The 19,466-nt window shown below is 36.5% G+C and overlaps 1 protein-coding gene and 1 non-coding gene across 2 annotated transcripts; both read right to left on the bottom strand.

Annotated features, from left to right (window-relative positions):
* Window positions 1-1,514: 1,514 nt before the first annotated feature.
* On the bottom strand, window positions 1,515-1,588 carry TRNAI-AAU (transfer RNA isoleucine (anticodon AAU)). The gene has a single exon. It is a non-coding gene; the product is annotated as a tRNA-Ile (tRNA).
* Window positions 1,589-16,254: 14,666 nt separating this feature from the next.
* Window positions 16,255-17,223, bottom strand: LOC113426590 (olfactory receptor 5F1-like). The gene has a single exon (XM_026688978.1). The coding sequence runs from the start codon at window positions 17,221-17,223 to the stop codon at window positions 16,255-16,257; it is 969 nt and encodes a 322-aa protein (XP_026544763.1).
* Window positions 17,224-19,466: the final 2,243 nt, after the last annotated feature.

The following is a 19,466-nucleotide window of genomic DNA, read 5'->3' as shown; positions in this document are numbered from 1 at the left end:
TACCTCAGGTGTTATGTCACTTACCATTAAACCAATTGGGCAGATGTTCTGCCATTTGCAGAGGTGGCATAAATCAATGTGCTGCATAGTAGCACTGAGTTCAGCCCATTCAGGGTGGTCAATGGGATGGACTTTGTGCCTATTCCCAAGTACCCATAGGAACTATCCTTACTTTGCTGATGCAGTGAGTGAATGAGCACCGTACAAGGCATATGGAGTGCTGTAAAGGCAGCAGTAACAAAACTGTTCCAAGTTGGGGTGGGGGAGTGTATCTTTCAACCAAATACCTTCAGTTGAAAATACACTGTAAAAAGTTGGGTCCAAAGTTTCTGGGACCTTTCCCAATGGTGAGGGTAATAAATCCAGTTACAGTGGAGTTGAACTTGCCCTGCCTGTTGGGACACATTCACCCAATGTTCCATAGCAGTTTACTAAAGCCAGTAGAGGATACCCATATCAGGAACCTGCCACAGCCACCAAGGCCCATTAGCAATTATCAGTATGAGATAGATGGAATACTAGATTTCTGAATCCACAGGAGTCAAATACAATATCTGGTACAGTGGAAAGAGTACTCCTTGACAGAGGCCACCTAGGTGGCAAGGACATGCAGGCTACTCAATTAATCCAAAAATTCCACAAGGCCTACCTTCAGAAACGGGGGCGGGGGAATAGAAATAGAACAATCATGAGCAACCATGATTTTATTTATATAGATATATAGATATATATTTGTTTTCTTAAGTTTTAAATACCATACATAGTATCGGTATACTATGTATGGTAGTATAAATACCAAGCTAAATACCATACATAGATACATATACATATACATATACATACACACACACACACACACACACACACACACGTATAAAACTGTCTTCCAGGTGTGGCCCTGGTAGGTGGAATCGCCTGTCAGACCCCGAAAGGCTTGACATACATGGAGGGAATGGAATTTATTTATTTATTTATTTATTTATTTATTTATTTATTTATTTATTTATTTATTTATTTATTTATTTATTTATTTATTTATTTATTTATTTATTTATTTATTTATTTATTTATTTATTTATTTATTTATTTATTTATTTATTTATTTATTTATTTATTTATTTATGTGTTTGTTTGTTTGCTTGCTTGCTTGCTTGCTTGCTTGCTTACTTACTTATTTGCTTATTTATTTATTTATTTATTTATTTATGTCAATTGCTTACAAGATAATAGGTATAAGTAAAAGCATAGTTATTAATACATGGATACATATAAGAAAAATAAAAGAAACAATAGGACAGGGACAATAGGCACGTTGGTGCACTTATGCACACCCCCTACAGACCTCTTAGGAAAGGGGTGAGGTCAATAGTAGAAAGTCTAAGGTTAAAGTTTTTGGGGTTTGGGGAAAAAACCACAGAGTCAGGTAGAGTATTCCAGACATTGACCACTCTATTGCTGAAGTCGTATTTCATGCCATCAAGTTTGTTGCAATAACCTTGAGTTTGAAAGGAGAGTAGCCAGTACAGGAATCGAACCAGCGACCTTGGCATTATTAGAACCACGCTCTAACCAATTGAGCTAACTGACCTCCGTAATGATGAATCAATGAATGAATTAAATGAATTAATTATTAATTAATTATTGCCATGATGAAGTGAGCAATGGTGCAGCAATGACCAGTCTCCAGTCATCCAAACAGCTGACAGTTCTGCGAAGCCCAACTGATTGGCACTGGAGGAGCCAGCATGAGGAAGTCAGAGACCAGAAACGCAGGCATTGGATGGTAGACTGCTGATAAGAATGCTGATGGAATGCTGATGGAATGCTGATGTCAGTTGCTAGGGGGTCTTGCCTATAAATAGAGCACTGGGAGGCAGTTGCTCCCACCACTGACTTTTCAAATGTCAGTTACTCATTTGTGACATGCCTCAGGATTGAATAAAAAATACCAACTGTTTCCAGGGATTTTTTGTTTCTGAATTCTCAAGACCTCGGGACTTGGACACTTGAGACGAACCATTTCCCCTCTTTTGCTTTATTGAATAAGTAGAACAGAATAACAGAGTTGTAAGGCACCTCTGAGATCTGCTAGTCCAACCCCTATAAGAAACCCTATATTCATTTCAGGCAAATGGTTGTCTGGTCTCTTCTTCAAAATCTCCAATATTGGAGCGCTCATAATTTCTGGAGGCAAATTGTTTCGCTGACTAAATGTTCTCATTGTCAGGAAATGTCTCGTTTGTTCTAGGTTGGTTCTCTATTTGATTAGTGTCCATCCATTGCTTTTTGTCCTGCCTTCCCGTGTTTTGGACAATCTTATAATTTCTATTGTGAAACGTTAGCATAATAAATGTTTGGATCAGGTAAATGGGATCCATCTCCCCTTATGACCCAGATCTCAGGGGTTGAAAAACCAAGTCTATTCTGAAAAACACTGTGTCAGATAAAGAAAAAATACAACAATTCCACCTACATTTCATCATAGTCTACTTCTGTTCCATTAAACATTATATTGCCTGGTAACTTTTTGAAATAGCTTGGGGATAGAAGAAAAGACTTTAGAAGGAACTGCTTGTAAGGGAGGCCGGGATCAAAGTGTAGGCTACCTTACAGTGTAATCACAAACATAAAAGATGTATGAAAATGTTAGATTTCTTTTGAAAACCAACAAAAGCTGTTTAGAATAAATGAAATAAGAAATATGAGATACAAAAGTCATTTTCAGTATTAACAATGACTTATAGAATAGAATAGAATAGAATAGAATAGAATAGAATAGAATAGAATAGAATAGAACAGAATAGAATTCTTTATTGGCCAAGTGTGGTTGGACACACAAGGAATTTGTCTTGGTACAAATACTCTTAGTATACATAAAAGAAAAGATACATTCATTAAGAGTCAAGAATCATAAGGTACAACACAATGATAGTCATAGAGTACAATAAGCAATCAAATCATACTAAGAAACAATCAGTATAGATCGTAAGGATACAAGAGACAAAGTTACAGTCATACAGTCACAAGTGGGAGGGGATGGGTGATAAGGCGTAAATGATCATTATGCATCTTGAAAATTAGCTTCAGAGCCATAGAGGGCTATAAAGGGAATTGTTCCACTGAATCCCCATTCAGGGAAGATGTAGAAAATGAAGAAATTACCATTTTATTTATTATTTTTATTCATTTATATTTATTTGATTTGTCAATTGCTTACAAGAAAATAGGTATAAATATAAACATCAGTAAGAATACATGAAATAAGTACAATAAATGGGGACAATAGGACAGGGACGGTAGGCACAATTGTGCACTTATGCACACCCCTTACAGACCTCTTAGGAATGGAGTGAGGTCAATAGTGGATAGTTTGAGGTTAAAGGAGTGGGGGTTAGAGCAGTGGTTCCCAAAGTGGGCGGTACCACCCCCTGGGGGGGGATGCCCTAGGCAGGCACTAAGAGGCAAGGGGGCTGTCAGGGGAGCACTAAGAGGCAAGGGGGGGCGTTCGAGGCCCTGCAGGGTCACCCCATTGACTGTTGCACCACTCCGGAGCCAGTGCCTTGAATGCGGTGACGGCGGCTTTGCTTTACTTTCCCAAAGTGCCGCTGCTGTTGCGTTCTGTCTGTCTGTCTGTCTGTCTGTCTGTCTGTCTGTCTGTCCATCCATCCATCCAAAAGGTCTGTCTGTCTGCTTGCCTTCCTGCCTATCTACCTACCTGCCTTCCTGCCTGCCTTTCTACATACATACCTACCTACCTACCTACCTACCTACCTACCTACCTACCTACCTACCGTGTTTCTCCAACAATACGGCCTCCACCAATAGGAAGACCCAGCATGTTTTCTAGGCATAAAATCAAATTAAGCTCCCCCCAAATTTAGGCCTAGTTTAAAACATGCAAAATAGGGGGGAAGGGGGGGGACTTGCCATTTGGAGTGCCGTTGGAGCTGCCACCGCCGTTTGGAGTGCCGTTGGAGCTGCCGCCGCCGTTTGGAGCTGCCTCTGCCGTTTGGAGCCGCCGCCGCCGTTTGGAGTGCCGCCGTCACGTTTGGAGCGGTGGCAGCAGCTCCAACGGCACTCCAAACGGCAGCGGAATGGGCAGGAGGGAAAGCAACAGCGGCAGGTGCCAAAGGTCTTGGGTCTGCAGCAAAGGTGTTTGGTGGGAGTAGGGAGCTCTCTGCACTTCGCCATGATCGCCCGTTAGGAGCGGCTGGTGGCGAGGCTGCACCGCGGGACGCCTAGATGAGGATGAAAGGGGAAAATTAAGTTACCCCGAAAAGACGGCCTAGCCGTTTTTTCGGGGCTCAAAAAAAAATAAGGCCCGGCCTTATTATGTGAGAAACATGGTACCTACCTACCTACCTATCTATCCATCCATCCAAAAGGTCTGTCTGTCTGCCTTCCTGCCTGCTTGCCTGCCTGCCTACCTACCTACCTACCTACCTACCTACCTACCTACCAATAGATCTACCTACCTACCTACCTACCTACCTACCTACCTACCTGTTTCTCTCTGTCTCTCTCTATCCATCCATCCATCCATCCATCCATCCATCCATCCATCCATGTTCGAAGCGCTGGCCCCCAGGCACATTGGGAAAGTAGAGCAAAGCCAGTCTGGGAGGGAGGGGGGGGGAGAGAGAGAGAACTGATGCATCAGATTGAAATGAGGCCTAGTTTAGACTGAGGCCCTTTTCCACACTGAAACATCTTTGCCAGCACATTGAAACATCTTTGGCTTCTATTAAATATTTTGTGGACGAAACATGGTCAAGATTATCAGGAAGCTCTCACATTTTATTGAGGCTTTAAACAGGATCCATTGGACCAGATCTCCACCCTAAAAAAATACTTTTCCCCAATGTTTTAAAGTGCCAATTCTGAAGAAGGCAAAACCAAAATGTACTGGTAAATTACAAGGAGAACACACACACAAACACACACTCCCTTCTAACCCTGCTGGAGCAGGTGATTGGACTAGAATAGATATCTCATTATCTTTCTCCTCCCTCCCTCCCTCCTTTATTTCTTTTTCTTTCTGTCCTTTCCTTCCATCCCCTCTTCTTTCTTCATCTGTCCCTTTTTCTTTCTTTCCCCTTTCTCTTTCTTTTCTTCCTTCTCTCTTTCTCTCTTTCTTTTCTCTCTCTCTTTCCCTCTCTCAGGCTCATCCCATTGACTTGGTGCACTGCTTCGCTTGGAGGGCAGGTCCCTTTGGTGCAGCAGGCTCAATGGGGTGGACCTGCGGGGCTGGCACCTAAAACGCGTTGAAAAGTCGAGCAAAGCCAGAGGTCGGTAATTTTTGCTGCAAAGAATCACAAAAGCTTCTGGGTTGTGCACAAGAAGAGACACACATGTCAATGCAATTCAGCAACATTAAAGAAATAAAAATAAAACAAATCAACAAGAATCGGCAAAGTATCTCTGATTAGATTTTATTCACTACTAGAATCTAATCAGAGATGCTTTGCCGATTCTAGTCCAATGACCTGCTCCAGCAGGGTTAGAAGGGAGTGTGTGTGTATGTGTGTGCATGGTTGTCAAAACTCCAAAAACAGGTCATATAGCTCTGGCCAGTCATAAATTAGAACACATGCTAAGCAACTGGCCATTAAGTGAGGACCACTTGTATTTGGTTTGCCAGTCCCCTGGTCACACCCACCCAGTCACATGACCACCAAACCACACCTATCCGGTCATGTGACCAGCAACCCATGCCCAGCCAGCAACCCACGCCAGCCAGTCACATGACCAGCAACCCACGCCTACCCAGTCACGTGACCAGCAACCCACGCCCTCAAATTAGGCCACACCCACAGAAATTTAAATCCCACTTCTGGGTGGGGGGCACTGAGGATGAGTTTGTAGCACAAAGGGGGCAGTGGATTGAAAAAGTTTGGGAACCTCTAGGTTAGAGGATGTAACATCAGAGTCAGGTATTACATTCCAGGCATTGACCACTCTGTTGCTGAAGTCATACTTTCTGCAATCAAATTTGGAGTGGTTTACATTGAGTTTGTATCTGTTGTGTGCTCTTGTATTGTTGTGGTTGAAGCTGAAATAGTCATTGACTGGTAGGACATTGTAGTAGATAATTTTGTGTGCTACACTTAAGTTCATCCATAGGCGGCATAATTCCAGGTTGTCCAAGCCCAAAATCTCAAGCCTGGTGATATAGGGCATTCTGTTGCGAGCAGAGGAGTGTAGTACTCCTCTGGTGAAATACTTCTGGACTCACTCAATTGTATTAATGTCAGATATACAGTGCGGATTCCAGACTGATGAGCTGTATTCAAGTATTCGTATAGCAAAAGTTTTGTATGCTTTAGTTAGCAATTCAATATTTCCAAAGAAGAAGCTTCGTAAGATTAGATTTACAACTCTTAATGGCTTTCTGGCAATGCTGTTACAGTGATCTCTGGTGCTTAGGTCATTGATTTGAGTACTCCAAGGTCCTTGATAGAGTGACGATCATCAACAAGGTCATATCTGCCTAGTTTGAATTTGGTGTACTGATTTTTTTTTTACCAATGTGTAGGACAGAGCATTTGTTGGTCGAGATTTGGAGTTGCCAATTGTTTCATCATTCAGACCCATAATCAAGGTCGCTTTGAAGGACAGTAGCATTGCCGGTGGTGTTGAATAGTTTTACATCATCCGTGAAGAGGACGCAGTTGCTTATAAGGTGATTGCAAAGGTCATTCACATAGAGTATAAAGAGTGTGGGTCCTAGAACACTGCCTTGGGGGACACTGCTGTTAACTGGAGCAGGGTTTGATATAGCACTCCCTATTTTTACTATTTGTTGCTTGTTTGACAGGAATGCAGTAATCCACTTATGAAGGGACCTGAAAATGCCATAAGAGTTTAGTTTTAACAGTAGCTTGTCATGTACCACTGAATCAAAGGCTTTGCAGAAGTCTGTTTAAATTGCATCTATAGCTTTACCTTGGTCAAGTAGAGTAGTCCATATATTTTTGCAGTGTAGGAGTTGAAGATTGCAGGACAATTTTTTCTTGAACCCAAATTGTTTTCTGGAGAGTAGGTTTTTGACTCTGTGATGAATTGGTTAATGATTGATTCCATCATTTTGCATGTGGCACAACACAATGAGATTGGTCTGTAGTTTTCAACCAGGCTGGGTTCACCTTTTTTGAAGATAGGGATGACCGTAGCTAAGGACCATAGGTTCAGTAAGGAGATGGTTCTGAATGATATCTCACATATAATGCTTAGGGGTTCCGCTATGGCAGAGGAGAGTTTTTTTAAAGAAGTATGCACATAATCCATCGGGGCCAATAGATAGGGATGGTTTTAGGTTATGTAGTGCCTTTTCTACATTATCTTCTGTAAAGTCAATATATACTAGTAGTAGTATGTGGTAATATAATATATTGATCATTTTCTGTAAATCCTTTGTATAACTAGCAATAGGTCTAGGGATATGTAGGCATTCTTGGTGGGGGTAGGAGTACCTTTGCTCATGAGTGTCTCATCCTGTTTTGATCTGCAAGTTTAGAAGGAACAGGAAAATAGGTAAAAGTTCAAGGTACACAGTTGTGCTTTTTCATGGGACTTTCCAGACTTTCCCATGGGACTTTCCGTGGCTGTATGATCTCATCCTAGTAAGGTAACATCTGGGACTTTCCAAGATTGTATGTTCTCATGCTGGTGAAGTAATCTCCTGTGAGGTCATTGTTTCTGAATATGCATACTGTATTTTTGCTTGTGTTTTTCTCAATAAATACTGCTACCTGAGTTCGCTCAGGGCTGGCATTTTCTCAGACATTTTCCCTGTGTCTCATTTCGAATGTCAGACCACCGCAGTAGTACAATATATAGTAGTAGTAGTAGTAGTAGTAGTAGTAGTAGTAGTAGTAGTATAGTACAATTAGTTGTGATACAACTAGGAAATTTGGGGCATGAGTCATTGCTGTTTACAAAGACTGAACTGAAGAATGTGTTGAAGAGATTGGCCTTAATGTTTCATTGCTACAGTCTTTCCCATTTGGCCCTTTTAGGGGTGGGATGGTTCTTAAGTCTTTAAGTTTGGTGTTTACAAAATTGTAGAAGATGCAGGTGGATTTTGTATGTAGGAGGTTTTCCTCTTGCTTGCATTAGCAATTGACACATTCTGCCTTTATCAGTCGGCATAAGATATTTTAAAGTTTGCTATGTAGCTAGATTTTTTTTATGCCATAGTAATCTTTTTTTTTTTTTAATTGAAGTTTCCTTACTGTTATGGGTAATTTTTTTGGGGAGTTACTAATGGTACACATAGTTTAATGACTCTTTCAAGTTCAAACAAGAATGCATTATAATGGCGGACTTCCGGTTTGTCGGCTTCATGACGGCAGGGATTTGCGAAGCTGCGCGATCCCTACCGCGCTAGCTGTTTTGGGGCTCCGACCCAGCCGGCAGATGAGCTGAGCTGCCCTGCAGGGGCAGCTGAAGGTAGGGGGATCCGGAGAAGGGTTTGGGGTGCTGCAGACCCCCTCCTGGCCGGCAGAACCCCCTTTTCCCAGGACAGTGCAGCGGCGGTCCGTAATGGCCGCCACACAAAGAAGCTGGCAGCCGGGTAAGAATGCGCAGGAGGAAGTGGAGAAAGTGATTGAGAGGAGAAAGTTTTTCTTGGCTCCTAGGACTCTAAGACATATTTAATAAAATTCCTGAAAAGTATGACTTTCTGAATAATACCTGCCAGAAGAGGAAAAAAGCGGCTGCTTGAAGGTGCTGAAAGGATAGCTTTCCTCTTTTCCTACGGAATAAATAACTGGATATTAAGAAACCCTATTTTTTTAGGTGGAAATTGGTTTTAAGCGATGAGTGGGAAGAGAGAGGATTAAAAAGAAAATATTTGTATGCTAAGATTTGTTGGAGCAGATGCCTTAAGGATTTGAAGACTAGAATATATTGTAACAAGACTTTAAACAGATTTGGACTTTCTTTCTCTTTGATTGATATCACCCCAGAAGGGAAAGTGAGAACTCTGCCTTGGTTTGGACTGATTGATAACTTTGGGACTGTTTTATCTTTTTTATTTTCTTTTGAATATTCTGGTTGTTGTAAGAAGAAAGAAGGAGAAAAGAAAAGAAAAGATTTATAATGGCTCTTTCTGTTGAGGAACTGAGAAATGGTGTGGAAGAAGCTTTTCTTTTCTTAGAAATGGCGCTTACTAATTATCAACAAAAATTACAACAGATGAAGACAGCAGAGGAACAAGAAAGAAAGGAAGGAGCCATCTTTAATGAATCTCAGAATTTGATCCAGAAAAAAGGAAGAGAGAAAGAAAAAGAAAAGAAGAGAAAGAAGAAAACTAAAGGATTTAAGGACTTAAGATCTAAAAAAACATTTAAGAAAGGGAAAAATAAAGTGCAAAACCAATATGATGATTGTAAACAAAGGGGAAAAGAAATACGACAGAGAAGGGAAGCCGGTAAGGCAGAGGCTAGAAGAAGGGGGTAGAAAGTTTTGTTGGGAAAAGAAAGAAAGGGAAAAGGTGGAGAAAAGCTACAACGTTTTTGAAATTAAATGGAAAAAGGAATTTTTATGGATAATGGATAAAGTATAATTTTTTTTTTTTTTTTAAAAAGATTTTGCAAGGTACATAAGATGAGATGGTAGTATTGCAATGGTTTAAGAGTTGATAAGAGATTAAAATGTTAAAATGTTTAAAAATGATTGGTTTTAAAACTTAATAATAGGAGAGGTTTAGAATATTGTTTTAATTAAAGAGTTTAATAAAATTATGGTATTGATGTTATTATAAAATTTTTATTATAGTATTTCTTTTTAATATTTGGATTTATTCTCTAATTATGCACTTAATTGTGTTGGATGTATTAGTTAGATAGAATGTACCAAGCAAAATCTGATTGGGTATTAGATATTATTTTAAAGATTAATTTGATTAACTTAGGGGGAGATAGAAAGGCATCATACTCTGATTAATGATTTCAGGAGAAACTGATTTTCTTTTTTTCATAAGGGATGAGACAAAGGGATGATAAAAATGGACAAAAAGATACAAATATAATGATTTAAACTAAGATGATTAATTAAGGTAGAATTAAGAAGTGTGAAATATGTGGAGAAGTTAATATAGAAGGCTTAGAATGGTAAATAAAATAAGTAATGATATGTAAGATGAGCATGAATATAATTGAAGTCCATGAAGAGAGAGACACCTGGGTCCAAGTTACTTTCCAAAAGATATTTTTTTTTATGTTTTGTGTGTTGTGTGTATATGTCTTTTGGGGGAGAATTGGTAAAAACTTGTAGAAATATAGAATGAGAATAATGGTAACTAAGTCAGAAAGAAACAGATGAAATAATAATAATGATATTGAATAAGAGTAAAGAGAAGTAAAGAGAAATTGAATAAGAGGTTTTGGTATATTATATGGAAATGGTTTAAAATAGAATCATAATTTATCTGACTTGTTAAATTTATAAGGGAAAAAGGTTTAAACATGTAATGAATAATGATAATTTGTGTGTTTTAAAAATTAATAAAACTTGTTTAAAAAAAAAAAAAAGAATGCATTATAATGGCCTTTGTAGTATTACAACTAGAGAACAGAATGTGCCAATCAAGAGATGATAGGTCGGCATCTATGAGATCATAGTTGTCTTTTTTGAAGTTGTATTTTGGGGATCCATCATTATGATCCTTTTTGTGAGGGCATAAATTGAGACAAAAGTTGTTCATACTGTGGTCACTGTTTGAAAAGGTTTCGTGTATTTGTAGGCCATATATTGAGTTTGAGCTATGGCAGAAGATGAGGTTGAGGCAATTGTTGTTAGTTATTAATTGATCCAGTCCCAGTGTAGTAACAGCATTGTACAGAGTTGCATGTATAGGTTCAGATGTGCATTCATTTAGGGTTCAATTTATAAGCGGTAGATTGAGGTCACCAAGGAAAATAAGAGGGTGTGGGCAAGAGGTAGCCACATTAGCAGTGAAGTTAGCTTGTTTGTATGAACTATGTCATAATCTGGGGTTCTGTAGCATAGTAATAAGCGGATTGTGCTATTTGAGGACAGTTCACAGATGATAGTCTCTGGAAGAGCAACTTCCTGTGTAATTTGAATCTTTTTTAGTTTTAGGGATTTTTTGTAGACGATAGCAACTCCACCTCCTCTACGGATTTCGCTATCTGACCGATAAACATAACATTCTCTGACTGTGGTAATGGAGTCTGGAAAAGATGCATTTAACCATGTCTCACAGACAAATACTGTATAATGTAGTATGTAGTCGTGCCTAATAAGATGAGGAATTCATGCATTTTGTTTGCAAGGCTTCTTGCGTTGAGTAGTTTGCATTTTAGAACCCCAATGTTTCCCTTAATAAAAGAAGTATGTGCAGCATATACATTTTGCATTAGAAAGGCACACAAATGCACAAAATATGTGATCAGTTTGTGTTGATTCCAAGATCTGAATTTCTTTTGCAGATCCAGCATCTTAATTAATAAATTAATGAATAGTGGAGAATGTATGTAGTTCAGGGTTGAATTGTTGGTTTGTTGTGATTAAGTAATACTTGAAATAATTATTTAATTTCTTCTTGCCTTGGTGTGCAGATTTGCTTGATGCTCTTTTACTCACTGTGGTTTTGCCTGCTGGTAGCCCTAAAAATGGAAGAAGCAGAATAATACTGCTAATTGATGATCAGCTTTTTTTCAAATGCTGTCCAGCTGCATTTAGATCTTCCTTTCTGATCCATTTTCCATAAGTGGAATTCTACTCAGTATATTACAACACTCTTTCTACTTGTCATTGTCTATCGTTGATATATTAATTTACTAAGCACATTACTAAGTTGTGATCTGGACCATATCTAACACATATTATAATAAACACATTTCACCCTCATATTAATGGATCAAATATTAAGAAGTAGGTTCTCAGAGGCATATTTGAATTAAAGATCAGTTCAAGATCAAAAAGGTTGAAATCTACTGTGCTGTGCTATCTTCACTTAATGAGTGTATCCTGTACAGGTTTTTCTAAATCAAAAATAGATATTTGGGAATACTTTATTTTTTTTAATTTTTATATTGCATACTTCTATTTTGTTTCCTCTGAAAGAAAGCAGATTGATCATACAAACTGAAAGCAGCCAATCTTTTTGCTTTAAATTTTCTGAGGTAATGCTATTTCTTTCTGCCCTTCCTTGGAGTAATTAGTGAAAATCTTGTTCACTTGAGTAAGCTTCTGAAATGAAGACTTTTTTTTTGCTTACTTTGAGCTCTTTCCACTGAGGTTACATTAAAAAATATATTGAAAGTTAAAAGTAACATTTTGGAAAAATCAAAACTGAACATTAAGATACTGTTATTTAGCTCTTTAACAATGCTCTTCAATTCAAGTTGATGCTTTTATAATTTATAAAATAGATCTTTAATAAGAATTAAGTATGAATGAAGTTAAAATCATATAGTACCTTACCTTGCATTAAATCCCATTGAATTAAGTGTGATCTACTTCTAAGTAGAGATGTCCAGACTGTTATAAAATGTATTAAGTCCTCGACTTTCCTTTTTTCATACTATTCTTCATGCCTCACTTAGAATTTCCTTTTGTTTGTATTTCTAGTGAATTTCTATTATATCTACAATTATGCTGTGGTTGTTTTTCAGCGTCAATTTCCCTAGGGCTACATTAAGTAATTACCATTTTAAAAAGCCATAAGTTTTGTTATCCTTGTTTTTTAGTGAAAACAAGGAGTTTATATTCAAAACTTTGATAGTATTTGCATTTACAAAGCTTTTACCAGTATTAACTGTACAACTCATACTAAGATGGATAACATCAGTATGACATCATAAAGGAAAGTCTGCTGTCTCCATGCAGATGGCTTCATTACAAGTCAAACTGAACTAGTAGTTCATTAACCCAACTCAAGTGAAGACTTAGACTAATTTATGGCTATGTGGTTTTAGAGAAAATAGATCAGACAGGATGATCAAGAATGCTGGTAGAGCCTCGGATTATATAATGATTTCCAGGTCTGTTTTCTGAAGTTTTACATTTTATTCAGTTCCAATATTATAGAAATCAAACTTTAAAAGATGACACAGATTTATCAGTTTTACAAAACATTACATTCTTGTGTTGCAGTTACTGCTTTGATGTCATTACAGAGTTTGAGTTAGATCTAGATAAGTTTTTAGTTGTTTTTCTTTTGATGAAGAGTAGAAACAGGATTTATCTTCTCCATAATTAATTACAGTCAAAATTTATATAGTATCATCACTGATCATTTGAATTCTACAATCAAGAATTGAAGTGAAGTAGTATTATATTTCACTGGGTTGTGGAAAAAATAGGAGGCAGGAGATATATTCACCATATTGAGTGAAAATATTATAATACATTTTCAAAAATTTATCTTAATTTAAACACTATGGTAGAAATTTCTAGAAAATGTCATTTATATACCTTTTCTGATGTTTAGTGATAATCCAGATCTCAGAGTTTGGCCAGAAGAATGATTCAGATCCCACAAAGTATATACATGGACAGTAATACTTAGTTATATATGAATGTAAATAATAACCCAGTGGACATCAGAAAAAAATGAGGGTCTATTTCCAAAGGATATCATTTCCCAAATTTTAAGGGCATTGTTACATTGATACTGAACTAAGCCATAACTGAGCTACCCATCCCAGAAACTGAATGAATGAGGGAATGAAGATTTCCACCTGAGAAACTGAGAGTATCCAATCATTGTTTGCTGATTTTGTTTACTAAATTTATACTAATATTGAAATTAAGCATAAGGATATCTTATAAATAGTTGAGGGTTTCTAAAATATATCATTATATACCATATTATATTTCCAAGACAGATAATTAAATTTTAATCCTAGCATCTGCTTTCTATAGAAGACTAAAATTAAGATTGGGATCAAAAAGGGATTTTATATGAAAAAAAAATTCAGCTATGTGGCACATATAATATAGATTTATATGTGTATATTAAGTAAATGGGCAAAATTTTGTGAAAAAATATTTCACATTTCCAGTCACTTTCAAAATCATAGATGAGCCAATGCATTCATAAAACCATAAAGCCTCTGGAAGGATGTGCCAATTAGATATTAGATGTAAGGTAATTTGGGTTAGCTGTTCACTTGGTTTTGATTTTAGGGGAAGGCACATTGATCAGTTTTTCCTTCATCAGACAGAATTAGGGTGACAGCACACATATCAGTCAGATTCACTGCAGACTATATGAGCATGAAGTTGATCTTTCCCCTTCAATTTATTAGATCATCCTGAGTATTCATGGCTAGGTTCTTATTCCCAAACAGAAGGTATTAGAGTATACAGTAACCACAACCAGTTTTCTTGTTTGGATGGTTCACAATTCACAGTGCTGTTCTTTCTTGTTCAGTGTGTATCATCAGTCTAATACAATGATAATTCTGTCATCACCAGATAGAAAGCATAATCAGACTCTTAGCTCTAGATCATACCTTCATTTCGACTAAGAATAAAGGTAGCATATCTGGTCTTTAAAATCTAAGCAAGCAAAAACCAAACAAAATGTTCAGTCTTCTATGTCATGTTGTTTCAGAACCAATTATGCCTTTCACTCTTTTCCTTCCTTCTTTTCTTTCCTCTAGAATCTCTCCCAGCCTAGAACTAATTTCTTATCTATCATTCATCAAACACCAAAAACCATCCCGCCTCCACTACAGTTAGCCCATGAAATATGATCATGACAGAATCTGTCTATTGCCGTTGTTAAGTCATAATGGTTGTAAAACACATGACCAATCCAATTTTATGGTAGTAAAAAATTTGTGGCAGTTATTAAGTGGACACCATGCTCATAAAGTAAATGCCATGATCATAAAGTAAACATCATTGTCACAAGGTGACCATTGTGATTGTTAGGCAACCACTGCAGCTGTTAAGTGAACTCATTGGTCACTATTATGTAGTTTTGCAAAAAAACAACAACCCTGGAAATAAGTGCTGGCTTTCAATAAAACTATTGTAAAATGTGTCACATGATTGTGGGATACTGCAAATGTCTGTAAATGCAGCTGTGTTGCTGAGCACCTGAATTTCAATCATATGACTATGGAGGACCCTAAACCATCAGAACTTTGAAACTGGGTCATATTTCGCATGAAAGTAGTTCTGTCATAATTTTGAATGGTCATAACTGGTCATAAGTTGATGGATACTTGTATGGGTGCTGAGGAAGCACAATTTCTCTCTTCTTGGCAAGCAGCAGTACACCTTTCATTTCTAGTGTCAAATGAATAGAGTAGAAGTATGTCTTTAAGGCAAATAAGGAGCAGTAGCATTGTATACTATACAAAGTAATCTTCTCAAATAGCATATGTGGGAAGCTGGGAAATGTGATTATAGCTTTGTAGTTTAATAAGTAAAGGACTATGTTGGAGTAAAGAAATGGAAGGAAACTGCATTATGTAAGAATTATTTTTATTTACCTCAAGCCCACTTGGGGGCTTGAGATGAATGTGAGCTCCACCAATGTATGCAAGAAAAGTATTATTTGATTGTACAGCATGCAGAATTACCATGACTGTTTCATCATGATCATGATCACCATCATCATATACATTGACTATTAATAATTTTATTTAATTCATATTTCACAGTTACTTGAAGCATTAATCATTATTGATTTCATACCTTTTCTATCACTATGTTTTTTAAAAAATTTCCTGTGGATACCACTGAATTAGAATTATGATTCTGGCACTATCATGAGGATTTCTGCACCAAAAAGCATAACCTTGATGAGCTGTCAATGTACTAATGCATTGCTAATACAGGCAGGCATAATATTATTTCATCCTTCCAGAAGTTAAATGTTCTGGACATTTTATAGTTAAGCCCAGGCCTAAGGCTGAGACTTCTAGATATAAATGTTTTTTTAAGTTTCACTTTTGAAGATTTTTTTTTTATTTCCATTCAAATTTTATTTATTTCCATTGTGTCATTATACTGCACAGTGCAGCAGATAGTTCATTAAGAAATAGGTGTGGAAGTAATTACCAGTTTTATGGGAATATATGTACTGACACTTGGACAACCAATATTCCTTTCCTGCTCTTCCTATTGTATCTATTAATATACACCAAAATTCTAATTATTTTTTACTCTCAAGAACTGATTTAGAAAGATATAGGTAGGAAAGGAGAACAAGCAGTCAAACTGTCTGTTATCAATTTATTCATAGGCATTTTACAATGGATTATATCAATTTCTTTGATTGCTACAAGAACTTTTAGAACTGAAAATTTTCTTCTTTCCAAGCACATTCAAAAATGCTGCTTGCATTTCCTTATTTTTGAAGCTGTAGATCAGAGGATTCAGCAAAGGAGTGACTACTGTATACATCAGAGAGATTAAACAGTCTTGTTCTATTGAGCGACTAGAGGATGGACGCATGTAAGTAAAGATAGCAGTGCTGTAGAACAAGCTAACTACAGTCAGATGAGAGGCACAAGTGGAGAATGTTTTGATTTTGCCTTGAATTGTATGGATTTTTTGCACTGCAGAGATTATAAAGAAGTATGAGAGGACAATGAAGGAAACAGTGGTTATCATAATGCTTCCTGAGATAATAAATGTCACCAGCTCAACAAGGGAAATATCAGAACAGGATAAATGTAGAAGAGGTGGAATGTCACAAAAGAAATGCATTATTTTATTGGAACTACAAAACTGCAGGGAGAAAACAAAAGTAGTATTGGTAATGGCATTAAGATTTCCAATGGCCCATGAACATGCCACCAGACACTGGCAGAGTGGCTGACTCATGAGTAAAGTGTAGCGCAATGGCTGGCAGATGGCTGCATAACGATCAAATGCCATGGCAGAAAGGAGGGCACCTTCTGTGGCAGCAGTAGTTAGAAAGAAGTACATTTGGAGAAAGCAACCAGTAAAGGAAATGGACTTGGTCTCTGAGAGGAGGTCCCACAACAACTTTGGCATGGTAGTGGTGATGTAACAGATCTCTGTACAGGACAAATTGCTCAGTAAGAAGTACATAGGAATATGGAGACGCTGATCAATCTTTATCAAAATAATTATGATCAAATTCCCTGTTAAAGTGACAATGTAGATCAATAGTCCAGTAGCAAAGAATATGATCTGAAGTTTAGGGTCATCTGTTAGTCCCCAAAGAATGAATTCTTTAAGATTAGTGTGATTCTTTGTTTCCATTTGCTACTGATTTCTCTCCAATGAACACAACAGGATTCCTTGGGAAGATTTTATAATCAGGGAGAAACAAAAACATAGTAAAATAATTAAATATTTATGGCCATCAAGTTGGATTTAAATTTCTGACAATATGTTAAGAAACTATTGAATGACATAGACCTGCATTATACTAAGATTGCCATTAAGGTAGAAGACCCTATCAATGAATTTATTTAATGTTGAGAATCTGATCAAATAGGATTAATTTTTTATCTAAGGAATTTGTCTATGACTCCTTAACATTTGTCTAGCAACATGGTATTGTACATTTCTATGAATTTTTTGAGCAACTGAATATCAAGGGGTAAATTACTATGATTTAGTTTATTCTAAAGTTCTATTCACTGGTATGATTTATGAAATGATTACATATTCATTTCATGCAGAAACAGGAATTCAGTTCTCTGTCCCCAATGTTCTACACTTAAGTACATACACCTGGGCTACTAATATTATATCTGGATAGTATTAAGAGAATGCCAGCATTACTTGTCTTCATTTTGTTTTGGAAAACATAAGAACCACAAATTACAATTTGATTCAACAATTGTGTTACAATAATTACTTCAGAGTATTTGCCTATCTTTGAATTATATCAATCAGATTAAAACTGTAATCTAAAAAATACATTTCCTTTCTACACACACACACACACACACACACACACACACACACTATTTTAGATTAACTGGATCTGATGTAAAGGATTTCAACCTACCATGTCTTGTTACTGTTTTGTCATAGATATTCAAACTACTCCTGATGCTGATTATAGATAAATATATTTGCATTTTCATTAATCACTTTTCTAATTATTGCTTCAGTCATAAATATACCCACAGTGCTGTAATAGTTTATTTAAAAACATAGTAATTTATTTGCTAGTTTATTTATTGTAACATTCTGAATAAAGCATTAGGAGATCCAGTGTGGTGAAGTGATTTAAGATTTAGATTAGACATGGGGATTAAATTAAATTTATCATCAACCAACCAAGACACTAGTCACATTCTTTCTCAGACAAACATAGCTTATAGGGTTTTTGTTAGAGTTTAAAAAAATCTGAAACTAAAACCAAAGAAGGCAGCATGACACTTGGAGTTTGTAGACAAAATGAGAGAAATAAATCTAATTAGTAAGATGGATGGATGGATGGATGGATGGATGGATGGATGGATGGATGGATGGGCCGCCAGTCAGAAGGACTGGCAGGCAGGCAGGCAGATAGACAGACACTATAGATCCACCCACGCATCCTCATTGTACAATTACAAATTTAGCTTCCTTTTGTGCTCCCATAAATACACAATGAATATTAATGAACACAACTGATATTTCATCTATTCTCTTTGGTACTAAAATATCAGTTTTTATGGGAATTTTTTTTAAAAAAATAATTCATTTCTTAGTTCTTTTTATGCTAGCACTTTTCAAATGAACACACACAGAGTATATTCAAACAACTTTAGATGGGCTTTTAGAAATTAATTAGGAATAAGAATATAGCTATAGTTATATCAAACTCTACCTATGTGAATGAAAAAAGGAACTCCTTAAGTCAGTTCATTTGAAGAAAACAAAATGTTCTCAAGGGCTTTTAAATTTGACTCATTTGAAGACCTAAAGTATTTAAGAGAGCATTTCATTCTATCATAATGAAATATCAAGAGAGAAAAAATGAAAAGAGGAAAGAAAGAAAAGAAAGAAAGGAAAGAAAGAAAGGAAAGAAAGAAAGAAAGAAAAAGTTGGGCAGGACTTGAATTCTTTATATGAAAGTACACAATTTTATACAGAAAAAACTGTAAACTAGGGGAAACAAAATGAAGCAAATACATGAATAACACCAGCATGCATAACAGTTCCATAATAGTTGCATATATTCTGTAGTTTTTTTTTCACAGTCTGAGACTGATCTACATTAATCATTTAAACTTTAAACAATAAAACAAAAAACCCTATGAATTAATGAGTTATACTCTCAGTTAAATAATATGATATTTAAAAAAAGATTGAAAGAATATCTTATTCACTAAAAGGCTATTTCATAAAGTAAAAACTTTCCTAATGATGATGATGGAGGAGGAGGAAGAGGAGGAGAAGAAGAAGAAGAAGAAGAAGAAGAAGAAGAAGAAGAAGAAGAAGAAGAAGAAGAAGAAGAAGAAGAAGAAGAAGAAGAAGAAGAAGAAGAAGAAGAAGAAGAAGAA

Source organism: Notechis scutatus, chromosome Z (genome assembly GCF_049901735.1).
Source record: "Notechis scutatus isolate UNSWTSFEM ecotype Mainland chromosome Z, rNotScu1.2, whole genome shotgun sequence".
NCBI classification, from domain to species: Eukaryota; Metazoa; Chordata; class Lepidosauria; order Squamata; family Elapidae; genus Notechis; species Notechis scutatus.
Note: the sequence above shows the minus strand (reverse complement) of the source record. Positions and strands in the feature narration are given on the sequence as shown.